The 14,021-nt window shown below is 45.0% G+C and overlaps 3 protein-coding genes across 4 annotated transcripts; 2 read left to right on the top strand and 1 right to left on the bottom strand.

Annotated features, from left to right (window-relative positions):
- Positions 1–89: 89 nt before the first annotated feature.
- Positions 90–4,745, top strand: LOC132455236 (E3 ubiquitin-protein ligase TRIM39-like). 2 transcript variants are annotated; one of them, XM_060049063.1, is made up of 3 exons: positions 90–731; positions 1,977–2,119; positions 2,285–4,743. In XM_060049063.1, exon 3 carries the CDS (start codon positions 2,287–2,289, stop codon positions 3,898–3,900), a length of 1,614 nt encoding a protein of 537 aa, XP_059905046.1. In that variant the 5' UTR covers positions 90–731; positions 1,977–2,119; positions 2,285–2,286; the 3' UTR covers positions 3,901–4,743. The 2 variants fall into 2 exon arrangements, with proteins under 2 accessions (XP_059905046.1, XP_059905047.1); XM_060049064.1 differs by having other exon boundaries at positions 1,977–4,745.
- A 1,956-nt stretch (positions 4,746–6,701) lies between these two features.
- On the top strand, positions 6,702–8,999 carry LOC132455227 (E3 ubiquitin-protein ligase TRIM39-like). Its single transcript, XM_060049055.1, has 2 exons — positions 6,702–7,067; positions 7,168–8,999. The coding sequence occupies exon 2, from the start codon at positions 7,170–7,172 to the stop codon at positions 8,790–8,792; it is 1,623 nt and encodes a 540-aa protein (XP_059905038.1). The 5' UTR covers positions 6,702–7,067; positions 7,168–7,169; the 3' UTR covers positions 8,793–8,999.
- Positions 9,000–10,340: 1,341 nt separating this feature from the next.
- Positions 10,341–13,605, bottom strand: LOC132455230 (E3 ubiquitin-protein ligase TRIM39-like). The gene is made up of 2 exons (XM_060049058.1): positions 13,009–13,605; positions 10,341–12,898 (listed from the first exon to the last, which is right to left on the bottom strand). The coding sequence occupies exon 2, from the start codon at positions 12,894–12,896 to the stop codon at positions 11,277–11,279; it is 1,620 nt and encodes a 539-aa protein (XP_059905041.1). The 5' UTR covers positions 12,897–12,898; positions 13,009–13,605; the 3' UTR covers positions 10,341–11,276.
- Between the last annotated feature and the right edge of the window lie 416 nt (positions 13,606–14,021).

Raw genomic sequence — 14,021 nt, 5'->3', positions numbered from 1 at the left:
CACCGCACCGAGAGGGGAGGGAGGAGGAGAAGCTTTCTGTCTTCTGTTTCTCTGGTCTGTTTTTCTCTGTTTCTTAAAGGTTGGTGTCGTCTGCGGACTCGTACTCACGCACATTTATACATTTATGAGGTTTAAGTCTAGGAGATAAGCCTCATAAAACGTCCATTGTTGCCTCAATATCAAATCATGAACCATAAAAGCACATATAACCTGGACACAAAGAGAGAGGGTCGGTTTTATAAAGACTGTGGTGAAAGAAACTCGCCTCAGGTGTTGGAGAATCCCTCTTCTGGGCTCTGTCTCTGGGTTCCTTCCCACTGGCTTTTTAGTGGAGGGTTTCCTTGTCCTATAGAGGGCTTAGGGCTCTCCCCCTCTTTCTACCTACCTGCCTCTCTGTCTGTCTGGCTACCCATCTATTCTGCAGATATATCAGTGTATTTGTTTCTGGAGGCTCAGATTGAGCATTCAAGTTGTGCAATGTATCAAACACAAGGTGTGTGCGTGTGTGTGTGTGTGTGTGTGTGTGTGTGTGTGTGTGTGTGTGTGTGTGTGTCTGTGTGTGTCTGTGTGCGTCAGAGATGTTCACAAGACATTCGTTGGACGACGACTCTCAAGTCTTTGAGCTCGATTCCAAGTCAAGTCTCAAGTCTTTGAGGGGCAAGTTCAAGTCAATTCTCAAGACTTTTGCCACAAGTCCAAGTCAAGTCCCAAGTCTCTGGCCATCTGGTCTGGTAAGGGATAATGTATAGAACACCGGTCATTATCGGGAGAATAAGGCTTATTTACAATAATGATTGCAGACGTTCTATGCATTATTCTGCTTATTATACGGCTACTTGCCAAAACAAGAAAAGTAACTTCACACTGTGTCTTTTTACAATTTATTTGTTACCAGCATTCGTAGTGTTGATCAGCAGAGAAATAGTCAGCCAAAGACGTTGACGTTGCTTAGCAACCAAGGATGCTGGGGTTGATAAGTTACCGGACTACTTGCGGAGTAATACGACTGACGGCAAAAAATCCACTTTCCTTAACAGCGGTCATTGTATGCTTAGCAATATGCTTCCAAAAAGCATTGAGGAGAGCCGTGTAATAAATAACGTCACATACATTATTCGATATTCTACGTGACTCAGACTATTCAACTATTCGGCGATCGTTGCCCATCCCTAATACAAATACACGAATGAACTTAGATTTAAAGCTATAATTGCATGACTTGACGACTCTCGAAGCTCGAGTCCGAGTCAAGTCTGAAGTCTTTTGGGTGGAGTCACAAGTCAAGCCTGAAGTCGCCGTTTGTGCGACTTTAGTGCGACTCGAGTCCGAGTCTCAGACTCGAATCCCCATCTCTATTGTGTGTGTGTGTGCTTGATTATTACGTTCTTAACTACCCCCCAGAACGGAAGTCTCCTGATGAGTGGGTCTCAATTTCCCATCAGGCAGAAATGTTGCCCGGATAGCCAGATAACAAGGACCATAACAGCTTCATTAAGGCGTCAGAATTTCATTTTCTGAGGCTCAATGCACACCTTGATAACAACTAGAACTAAATTACAGACACCAGTTGTGCGTCTCTGAATAGTGAATTTGTTGGTCTGGTTTGTCTGCCCTACCCTGAGCCACGTGATGCAGCTGTTTCATGAGGTTGAAGTCTGGGAGATAAGCCTTATATAACTACCAGCGTTAACTCAATATTAAAACACAAACCATAATAGCACATATAACCTGGACCCACAGGGATAGTGTTGCTTTTATTATTAAATTTTTTTCTTCAAAGACTGTGGAGAAAATTACCAGCATCAGGACAAGTCAAGTAAACTGTTTTTGCATATCTCTTAATCCCAGTTTAAGTGGCAAATCACCATTAAAACACCACAAAGTGTCTGGTTGTGCACCGGCCATTGGTCTGTGTTTTGTCATATATTCTGTTTTCAATTATTTTTAAAAAACACATCAACGCATTTGAATTACAGCTCATGAATGCCCCCAAAGCCAGAGTGTGGAACTTGAACCGTCATTGAACTGTGTCCGTGGGGGCGGTGCCAGCTGCCAGGGGAGGAGCCAAGTGTTAGGGAAGGAGAGGAGAGGACATCTTGTTAAGGAAATACAACTTAAGGTTATAATAAAGGAATCATTTTGGAAAAAAATGTCTAAGAAACAGAAACCACAAAAAGGTGAGTAAAAAAGCACAACTTTGCGAGAAGTTAAATCCTGTTTACAGTTATGGAATAACAAAAGTAGTGGTATTGCTCAATACATAAAGCTTGTCGTCTGCGTCTAGGAATGGCCTCTGCAAACACTTCCTGGTCTGAGGAGAACTTTTCATGTTCCATCTGTCTGGATATGTTCAGCAGTCCAGTTACCACGCCATGTGGACACAACTTCTGCAGAACCTGTATTACTACGTTTTGGGATGAACAAGTCCAGCACAAATGTCCTGTTTGCAATGACCTTTTCAACACAAGACCTGATTTACGGGTCAATATCCTCTTATCAGAGATGGTTGATCGGTTTGGAACTTCTGTACGAGTAAAAGAGCAGCCTTGTGTTGGACCAGCAGAAGTTCCCTGTGACATCTGTACTGGGACCCAGCTGAAGGCTTTGAAGTCCTGCCTAGAGTGTTTCATGTCTTTCTGTCAAACCCACCTGGAGCCACATCAGAGAGTCGCAGTCCTGAAGAAACATCGGCTGGTCGAGCCTATGGACCGTCTGGATGACAGGATGTGTAAGAAACACGACCGACTTCTGGAGCTCTTCTGCCAGACTGAACAGGTGTGTGTGTGTCAGTTCTGCACAGAGAAAGACCACTGGTCCCATCCTGTTGTACTTTTAAAGGAGGAATATGAAGTGAAGATGGCCCAGCTGGGAAAGATGGAGGCTGAAGTTCAGCAGATGATCCAGGAGAGACAAAGAAATATTCAGGAGATTAAAGACACAGCTAAACGCAACCAAGCAAATGCAGACAGAGAGATTGCCGATGGTGTGCAGGTCCTCACCGCTCTGATGCGCTCCATTGAAAAGTGCCAGGAGGACCTTAACCAAATGGTTAATGAGAGACTGAAATCCACAACGAAACAAGCTGTAGGCCACATCAGAGAGCTGGAGCAGGAGGTAGAAGCTCTGACCAATAGAAGCTCAGAGATGAAGCGGCTCTCACACACTAAAGACCACCTCCACTTCCTCCAGACCTTCACATCCCTGAAAAATCCTCCACCCACCAGGGACTGGACGACGGTGGAGGTCCGTCCTCCGTCATACGTAGGGACCTTGAGGAGATCCCTGGATCAGCTGGAGGAGACACTGAACATGGAAATGAAGAAGCTGTGTGATGCTGAACTGAAGAGGGTCCAGCAGTATGAAGTAGATGTGACTCTGGATCCCGATACAGCTCATCCCAGTCTCATCCTGTCTAATGATGGGAAACAAGTACATGATGGAGGTGTAGGGCAGAAACTCCAAGACAACCCTAAGAGATTTACAAAGTATGTATATGTTCTCACGAGGCAGAACTTCTCTTCATGGATATTTTACTTTGAGGTCCAGGTCAAAGACAAGACTGCATGGCGTTTGGGAGTGGCCAGAGAGTCCATCGACAGAAAAGGTCTGATCATAGTGACCCCTGAGAAGGGTTACTGGACACTTTACTACGACGAGGATGGGATGGTGTTTAATGGTAACACTGCTTTCCGTCTCCCTCTGAGAGCTGAGCTCCAGAAGGTGGGGGTGTTTGTTGATTATGATGAGGGTCTGGTCTCCTTCTATGATGTGGAAGCCAGGGTTCATATCTACTCTGCCACTGGCTGTAACTTTAGAGAGCCTCTCTATCCATTCCTCTGTCCATGTGATCATGAGGGTGGTACAAACTCTGCCCCCCTGATCATCGCACCTGTCCAGTAAAACAGACCTAAGAACCTTGTTTGATAATAAAATAATCAAACAACCAAAACAACTAATGTTGTTCCCTGAATTAGAATCTCTACTATCTGAGATCTGAGTGAACTGCATTATTGTTGTAAGAAAATAACTCTATTATAAAATATAACCCTTTGTAAATTATTACATTACAGTATATACCTACTTCGTTGTTTTTTTCTCACGTTTTTCTTAATGGTTAACTGCTATACAATTGTTTATGGTTGCAATTATGTAGAACTAGTTTCTGGGATTAATTTGCATCATAATAATCAAATCATTGCTTTACCTCTGAATCATGAATGAAGACACAATAAAATGTATAATACAGATTTAAATACAAATGGAAAAGAAGCTAATGAGTCTATGACTTTTAATGTCCACCATACAACATCCCAACATGTGTTCCACACTTGCACAAAGGTCACAGTGACCACATGTAAAGATGCCCCTCATGTGTGTGAGTACCGTGACTTTCTCTTGTCAGCTCTCCTCTCCTCTCCATCCTCTTCTCTTAGTTTCTCCTCTCTCCTTCCTCTCTCTTCTCTTCCTCCTCTCCCCTATCTCTGCTCTCCTCTCTAGCTCATCCAGGATTGTGTTAATTATTGTTTTGCATACACATTACACGTGTTTACAAATAACCATAGGCAATATTAGGATTTATTTGGGCAAATATTTGAAGTGCTTTAGCTCTAATGTAGCCTTTTTTAAGACGGCGAACAATTATTTTGCTCCAATGATCCATGGTTCAGCTCTACCCTCAAAGGACAGTGAATATAAACTACTTTACTTTCCGCACTAAATGCTATTTTCTTCCAGGTACTTCTCACTACAATAAACGTAACTTGATTCAAACATAAACGGCGATCAAAACAACGTAACACTCGGGGGGCTTGCAGCGGGGGAACTAGAGCTTTATGGGGTGGTCCGGGGGTGGCCAAGGTATCTTCAGTGGGTCCATGGACCGTGATAGAAGAGTGAGTGTGGAACCCTGACCTGTCATCTAAGGAGCATGAATTAATCCTCTGATGGCTGATTATAGAGGTAGAAGTGATGATTCACTGAGACTAGAGTTCTTCAATGTGGCAGCTAGTGTGGTCCACTAGGGTCACTACACTGGAATTATTCAACATACTCTGAATAGCCAGTGTCTCTGCCCCCACCTCATTTTATTTCTTACACAGCGTCTCTCACACACACACACACACACACACACACACACACACACACACACACACACACACACACACACACACACACACACACACACACACACACACACACACACACACATGCACGCCACTGGTTAATGTGCACTGCTCAATGGTTTAGTGATCGCTTCAGGATGAAATCATCGTGTAGTGGGGCCCTAGCTTTAGACGGGGCGCCACACTGAGGTAACTGGACAGAAGAGACAGATTCAAACTCTAAAACCTGCTTCATTCTGTGTTGCTTTTATTCATTTGTTTGTTTGTTTGGGTGTCCCCACGGTGATCGCCGTGACAACGCTGAGCATCGGCGCCAGGAACTCGCTGCCCAAGGTGGCGTCCGCCGTCGCCATGGGCCGATTCATCAGCGCGTGCCACGTCGGCCTTCGTCTTCTCCGCCCTCATCGAGCTCACCGCCGTCGACCACCGACCAAGCGGAGCTGGGCCCGGGGCGGCAGGGAAGCACCGGAGGCCGAGCACCCAAAGGTGACAATACTACCATCATCCGTCACCATGGAGACCGGCTGTTGAGTCATTTAGCAGACGCTTTGATCAAAAAATAACTTTGTTGATTCAGTTAAAAACAAAAAAAATAAGGTTTACACTGACATGTGATTACATATTCATTAGAGTGTCTGTGGATAGCTGACGTAATTCTAGGGTTTAGGTATTATTTCTTCCTCCCTCTTATCTCCTCCTTCCTTCTCCTGTTTCCTTCCTCCTCCCTCCCTCACCGCCTCCTCCCTCCCCCTACCGATCCTTTAATTTTTTCCTCACCCTTCCTTCCACCTTCAAATCCACCCTTACTCCTCCCCTTCCTCATCCTACCACTCTTGTCCCTCAACATCTCCACTCACACCCTTCATCCTCTTCTTCCTCTCCTCCTCCTCCTCCCCCTCCTCCTCCTCCTCTACCCCCTCTTCCTCTACCCCCTCCTCCTCCTCCTCCTCCTCCTCCTCAGAAACGGGCCCCCATGGTGCTCGCCAAGAAGGCCAACAACGTGTGCTCGGCCGGAACTAATTTCATAATCAATTTATTCATATTTTTTGCCGATAATGTCTGGATAGTGTCCTTCTGTTTATTTGTGTGTGTGTGTGTGTGTGTGTGTGTGTGTGTGTGTGTGTGTGTGTGTGTGTGTGTGTGTGTGTGTGTGTGTGTGTGTGTGTGTGTCAACCGTAGTCTTTCGGGAACACAAATCTAGAGACAAAGGACAGACAGTGTGCTGCTCGCCCTGCACTAGAGAGAGTATATTCTCTCACAATGTTTCAACCTCCTTTAGCTTTGTTTCATGTTTGTGTGTGTGTGTGTGTGTGTGTGTGTGTGTGTGTGTGTCTGTGTCTGTCTGTGTATGCGTGTGAGAGACCCACTTTTACCAGCAGGGGGTGCACTAGTTCTTCAAATGGGGCAAACTTTCCAAAAGAAAAAGGAAATCCCCCACTGAACAGGTTCGGCCAGGCTGTATCACGCTCTTCTGCTCGTGGTTGCACTGTGCGCGTGCCCATCGGGGAGGGTTCCGACAGCAGCGTAGCGTCAATAAGCAGCCCTTTGCTTTCTGTCCGTTTCTGTTGAAAGTTGGATTGGGGTTGGATAGAAAGTGTTCTGGGAAGCCCAGGAAACCTGGATAGTTCTACACCGATCAATCCCAATGACTCAAATCACAACACCATCCCAACGTTCATCGTCTTGCACTCTTAACTATAGAGAGAAGAGAACACTCATCAACGCATTTGAGGAGACCACAGTACATGAATGCAGAGCACCCATGTGCCATGGGGGCGGAGCCAGTTCTTAGGGGAGGAGCCAGGTGTCAGGGTCGGAAAGGAGAGGACGTCATGTTGAGGAAACAAAACCAAAGCCAGCCGACGTGGAATCAGGTCTCTCGTTCAGGCGAAAAGAAAAGGTATTTTGGAAAAAAATAGTCTGGCAGACAGAAGCCATAGCAAGGTGAGTAAAACAGCACAACTTTGAGAGAAGTTAAAACTATTTTCCCGTCATGAAATTAAAAAAAGAAATGGAATTGATAAATCTTGTCGTCTGTGTCTAGGAATGGCCTCTGCTAACACTGCCTGGTCTGAGGATAACTTTTCATGTTCCATCTGTCTGGATGTGTTCAACCATACAGTTACCACACCATGTGGACACAACTTCTGCAGAACCTGTATTACTAAATTCTGGGATGAACAAGTCAAGTACAAATGTCCTGTTTGCGACAAGCTTTTCGACACAAGACCTGATCTACAGGTCAATACTCTCTTATCAGAGAGGGTTAATCGCTTTGGAACGTCCGTACGAGTAAAGGAGCAGCCTTGTGTTGAACCAACAGAAGTTCTCTGTGACTTCTGTACTGGGACCCAGCTGAAGGCTGTGAAGTCCTGCCTAGTGTGTCTTATCTCTTACTGCCAAACCCACCTGGAGCCACATCAGAGAGTCGCTGGCCTGAAGAAACATCGGCTGGTCGAGCCAATGGAGCGTCTGGAAGACAGGATGTGTAAGAAACACGACCGACTTCTGGAGCTCTTCTGCCAGAATGACCAGGTGTGTGTGTGTCAGTTCTGCACAGAGGGTGACCACAGGTCCCATGCTGTTGTACCTCTAAAGGAGGAATATGAAGTGAAGGCGGCCCAGCTGGGGAAGATAGAGGCTGAAGTTCTGCTGATGATCGAGGAGAGACAAAAAATTATTCAGGAGATTAAAGACACAGTTAAACGCAGCAAAGCAGATGCAGACAGAGAGATTGCCGATAGTGTGCAGGTCCTCACAGGTCTGATGCGCTGCCTTGAAAAGTGCCAGGATGATCTCAACCAAATGGTTAAAGAGAGACTGAAATCCACAGAAAAAAAAGCAGAAGAATTCATCAAAGAGCTGGAGCAGGAAATAGAAGATTTGACCAATATAAGCTCAGAGGTGAAGCTGCTCTCCGGCAATAAAGACCACCTCTACTTCCTCCAGACCTTCAGATCCCTGAAGAAACATGCGCCCACCAGAGACTGGACAACGGTGGAGGTCCGTCCTCCGTCATACGTAGGGACCTTGAGGAGATCCCTGGATCAGCTGGAGGAGACACTGAACATGGAGATGAAGAAGCTGCGTGATGCTGAACTGAAGAAGGTCCAGCAGTATGAAGTAGATGTGACTCTGGATCCTGATACAGACCATCCCAGTCTCATCCTGTCTGAGGATGGGAAACAAGTACATCACGGAGGTGTATGGAAGGAACTCCCAGACAATCCTAAGAGATTTACAAAGAAGTTTTATGTTCTCACGAGGCAGAGCTTCACCTCTGGGAGATATTACTTTGAGGTCCAGGTTAGAGACAAGACTATATGGCGTTTAGGTGTTGCTAAAGAGTCCATCGACAGAAAAGGTCAGATCAGAGTGACCCCTGCGACGGGTTACTGGATTATTACTTTCAACGACGATGTGTTGGGCTTTAATGAGGTCCCTGTTGTCCGTCTCCCTCTGAGAGGTAAGCTCCAGAAGGTGGGGGTGTTTGTTGATTATGATGAGGGTCTGGTCTCCTTCTATGATGTGGAAGCCAGGGTTCATATCTACTCTGCTACTCGCTGCACCTTTACTGAGCCTCTCTATCCAATCCTCAATCCATGTACACGATGTGATGGTAGAAACTCTGCCCCCCTGATCATCTCACCTGTCAATCAAACAGACTAGGACCTTTGTTTGATAATAAATTAATCAATACCTCAATAATCAATAACTAATGTTGTTACCTGAATTAGAATATGTACCATTTGAGATCTTAGAGAACTGTATTTATATCATAATGTACGCTGTCATTCGACAAGGATAATTTTTATTAAGAGACTTACACAAAGCAAGCATTATAAACTCATAAATTATTAAATAACTGTGGTTCAATATCTGTTTTCTCCTGGATGTTTTTGATATGTTTAGTGATGCAAAATTGTTAAACGTTGCAGTCAAGTAAAATGTTGAAAGTGTGAAATTTTCATTTTGATCAAATAATCGATTTATTTTAAACACCATTTAAGAAGTTAATTTTAGTAGTTAAGCGAATAATGTTTGTACACTTCAGATAAAAATGTCAGAAAAGTACAATGGGGACTTTTTCTGTGAAACGGGTACATTCTCAGTACACTATGCATTAATTAATTAAGTATGTATTCAGTAGAATAGCTACACTCTCAGTGCAATATGTAGAACATGTATGGGCTCTCTACAATATGTATTCAGTGGAATAGGTATATTTTCTGTACAATATGCTGGCTAGTTCAAGCAGTCTCACCTGGCCCCTTAGACTGATTTGACTCGGGCTTGGTGAGTCTGGACGCCTGTTTTGCAATGAGTAATCAATGGCTTTGCGTGTGTGTGTGTGTGTGTGTGTGTGTGTGTGTGTGTGTGTGTGTGTGTGTGTGTGTGTGTGTGTGTGTGTGTGTGTGTGTGTGTGTGTGTGTGACCCACTTTAAACACCGTACACTAGTACGGTAGTTCTTCAAATTATGCAAACTTTCCAAAAGAGAATCCCCGAAAATGCCGGCGGTGGGAGGTGTACTCCCATTCATTACCTCGACTGGTTTATTTCACTCTATATAGCATTGAATTGAAGATGTTTTTATTTCGAACAAGTAAAGAAAAAGAGAAAAAAAAAAAAAGCAATAATAAACAATAAAAGGATGAAACAAGTGCAAAGTTACAATAAAGTAATATTTACACACAAATCTTTTGAATTGTAAAACATTATCTACATATATACTGTATATGACTTCAAGCTTGATGATAACAGCCTTCTAAACCTCCTGGGAGGTAGAGTAGGTCTCTACTGATCCATCGCTATGGGGCTGATAACGTAAACTAACTACGGCTCTGCCGTCTGCCTTCTCTGAACCTTCTACTACTTCAGACATCGTCACTTGTTAAATTTTCAACATTAACCTTGTTCAAACCATTTAACAAATCAACACACTTGTATCTTCAATAATCTGAAAACCGAATTTCGATTACCTTTATGCCTTTTTCAGAATTAAAATTTAAGTTCCATGTCGCATATCGGCTTCGTTTTCAGTTGGTCTCATTGTTTTACGCTGAGGTTAGAGCGCGGAGGACGGGCAGGCAGTGTTGCCGGGTTGGGCGGTTTACCATCTGTGGCATTTTAGCAAGCACACTCTCGCAGTTTGTGAGGACGAAACGCATTCTAGTTATCTTATTGAATTCATTGTCGTTAAATGACTGCATTACAACATTAATCAATCAATAGACTTTATTGTCATTGCACATGTTACAGAGCAACGAAAAATACCAGTTACATTCCGGCCGAGAAACATAAAAGACAGCTTGGGGAGACAGGATGGAGAGACTGTCAGGCGCTCGTTAGACAAGAAACATGCGGCCCGCGTTAGATAAGAAAATTTAAAAAGCTAAACAAGAGGGTGACGAGGGAAAAAAAAGTCAATACCCCAAACTATGCTCCTCTAAGGGGGGCACAGTGTAGGGATTAGCAAAAAACACCTCAGCACATAAGCAACATATCAAAAACATCACAAACACATGTGGGAGGGGGGAAGGATATCGGGGAGGGGAGGTGTCACAGCTCAGACCCCGGGAGGAGGACGCAGCCAACGGGCGCATCGCATCACTCACGGCATACTGTACTGTAACGAGGGACGGAGAGGGGGAGGGAGTCCAGTAGGCGGTGAGTCCAGGGGGTGTGTGTGTTATCTGTCTTGTGTGTGTGTGTGTGTGTGTGTGTGTGTGTGTGTGTGTGTGTGTGTGTGTGTGTGTGTGTGTGTGTGTGTGTGTGTGAGGCCCAAGGACGCCATCTCCACCCAGACTCAACAGTGTCTCTCCCGTCTGATGCTGGTGACGAGGACACGGCCGTCGCTGTGGAGACGACCACGAAGAGTTCCGAACCAGAGACAAAGTTCACGGGAAGTGGAGGATGGGGGGAGGGGTGGCAGGGCATCTGTCTGCATAACAACCAGGGGAGTGGAGAGATATCAGCCTTCCAAGGCCGAAGTGGGGGAGCCGAATAAAGATAACGATTGCTTTGGGTCACGCCGACTCTGCAATTAATGCAATTAATGCAGTTCTCTCAGATCTCACACGGTAGAAATTCTAATTCAGGAAACAACCTTAGTTGTTTTGGTTGTTTGATTATTTTATTATCAAACAAAGGTCCTAGTCTGTTTGATTGACAGGTGAGATGATCAGGGGGGCGGAGTTGTTACTTTCATAATCATGGCGGCCTGGGCAGAGGATTGGATAGAGAGGCTCAGTAAAGGTGCAGCCAGTAGCAGAGTAGAGATGATCCCTGGCTTCCACATCATAGAAGGAGACCAGACCCTCATCATAATCAACAAACACCCCCACCTTCTGGAGCTCAGCTCTCAGAGGGAGACGGACAACAGGGTTATCAATGAATATCAACCCATCCTTGTAGTAGAAAAGAGTCCAGTAACCATTCTCAGGGGTCACTATGATCTCTACTTTTCTGTTGATGGACTCTCTGGCCACTCCTAAATACCATTGAGTCTTGTCTTTAACCTGGACCTCAAAGTAAAATCTCCCTGAGGAGAAGCTCTGCCTCGTAAGCACATGTATCTTCTTTGTAAATCTCTTAGGGTTGTCTGGGAGTTTCTTCCTTACACCTCCATTATGTACTTGTTTCCCATCCTCAGACAAGATGAGATGGCGATCAGCTGTATTAGGATCCAGAGTCAAATCTACTTCATACTGCTGGACCCTCTTCAGTTCAGCATCACACAGCATCTCCATCTCCATGTTCAGTGTCTCCTCCAGCTGATCCAGGGATCTCCTCAAGGTCCCTACGTATGACGGAGGACGGACCTCCACCGTCGTCCAGTCCCTGGTGGGTGGAGGATTTTTCAGGGATGTGAAGGTCTGGAGGAAGTGGAGGTGGTCTTTAGTGTGCGAGAGCTGCTTCACCTCTGAGCTTCTATTGGTCAAATCTTCTATTTCCTGCTCCAGCTTTTTGATGAGGTCTTCAGCTTGTTTCTCTTTGGATTTCAGTCTCTCCTTAACCATTTGGTTGAGATCATCCTGGCACTTTTCAATGCAGCGCATCAGAGCAGTGATGACCTGCAAACCATCAGCTATTTCTCTGTCTGCATCTGCTTTGCTGCATTTGACTGTGTCTTTAATCTCCTGAATTTTTTTTTGTCTCTCCTGGATCATCTGCTGAACTTCAGCCTCTATCTTCCCCAGCTGGGCCATTTTCACTTCATATTCCTCCTTTAGAGGTATAACAGGATGGGACTTGTGGTCTGTCTCTGTGCAGAACTGACACACACACACCTGTTCAGTCTGGCAGAAGATTTCCAGAAGTCTGTCATGTTTCTTACAAATCCTGTCTTCCAGACGCTCCATAGGCTCGACCAGTCGATGTTTCTTCAGGACTGCGACTCTCTGATGTGGCTCCAGGTGGGTTTGGCAGAAAGACATGAAACACTCTAGGCAGGACTTCATGGCCTTCAGCTGGGTCCCAATACAGACGTCACAGGGAACTTCTCCTGGTTTAAGCTGCTCTTTTACCCGTTCGGACGTTCCAAACTGATCAGCCATCCCTTTTAAGAGGGTATTGACCTGTAGATCAGGTCTTCCGTGGAAAAGCTTGTTGCAAACAGGACATTTGTACTTGGTTTGTCCATCCCAGAACATAGTAATACAGGTTCTGCAGTAGTTGTGTCCACATGGAGTTGAAACTGGACTGCTGAACACATCCAGACAGATGGGACATGAAAAGTTCTCTCCAGACCAGGAAGTGATAGCAGAGGCCATTCCTAAACAATGACGACAAGGTTTATGTATTGAACAATCCCATTGTTTTTGTTATTCCATAACGGCGAAAGCGTTTTTTTTACTTATTTCATAGTTGGGCTGCTTTACTCACCTTGTTGTTGTTTCTGTCTGTCTGACTATTTAATGTGTGTTATTATACTCCTGAAATAGAGAACTGCTTTCACGTTGTGGCGCTTTAGGTTTCGTTTCCTCAACATGATGTCATTTCCCCTTCTGGCTCCGCCCCAACTTTACTTGAGTGCACTACATTCATTCACCGTGTCAGCCTCTTCAAATGCGTTGATGTGTTTTCTCTTCTTTCTGGAGTTAAAAGAGAGCCGGTGCAAAACGAGAGACATTGTGGGGATTTAGTGGGGATTTGCGACTATAACCGTGATTAACTGGCGTTGATCGAACCCCGATCCGATTTTCGACAGAAAAAGACAGAGAGCAAAGAGCTGCTCATTGGTGCTACGCTACTGTAGAAACTCTCCCCGATGTGCACGCGCACAGAGCACACACGAGCAGCAGAGCTGAGAGCAGCAGACAGCGAAACAGTCTAGATGGAAACCCCTTGGGTTTGGTGTGTGTGTGTGTGTGTGTGTGTGTGTGTGTGTGTGTGTGTGTGTGTGTGTGTGTGTGTGTGTGTGTGTGTGTGTGTGTGTGCATATATGGATTTGTGTGTGTGCGTGTGTGTGTGTGTGTGTGCATGCGTGCGTGCGTTTTGAGGAAGTAGTTGACGGGGGTTGAGAAACAAATATTGAACAGGTTGAGACGATCTAGACTTGGCTTATTCTAGTTACAACATTTATTATGCTGGGGGCAGACTACAATATCTAAACTATATAGATAATATCTATTACAATTTGGAAATTGTGAGAGACCAAACCCTTAAGGACATGTAATAACACATCTTAAGAAGTGTGTTCCTGTAGTCAGTGTGGGGACTACAAAGATGGCCGAACGGCCACCACACGCCACCCGATCCACTCCTTTCTTTATAGGTCCATGATCAACTCTCCTCGCTCTCAAAACCAAAACTTTTGCTTGACTCAGGAGGAGGGCAATAGATGACGTTAGAACGCAGACAGACGTGATGCGGAAAGGAATGAAGACTACTGCTAT

Source organism: Gadus macrocephalus, chromosome 4, assembly GCF_031168955.1.
Source record: "Gadus macrocephalus chromosome 4, ASM3116895v1".
NCBI lineage: Eukaryota > Metazoa > Chordata > Actinopteri > Gadiformes > Gadidae > Gadus > Gadus macrocephalus.
Note: the sequence above shows the minus strand (reverse complement) of the source record. Positions and strands in the feature narration are given on the sequence as shown.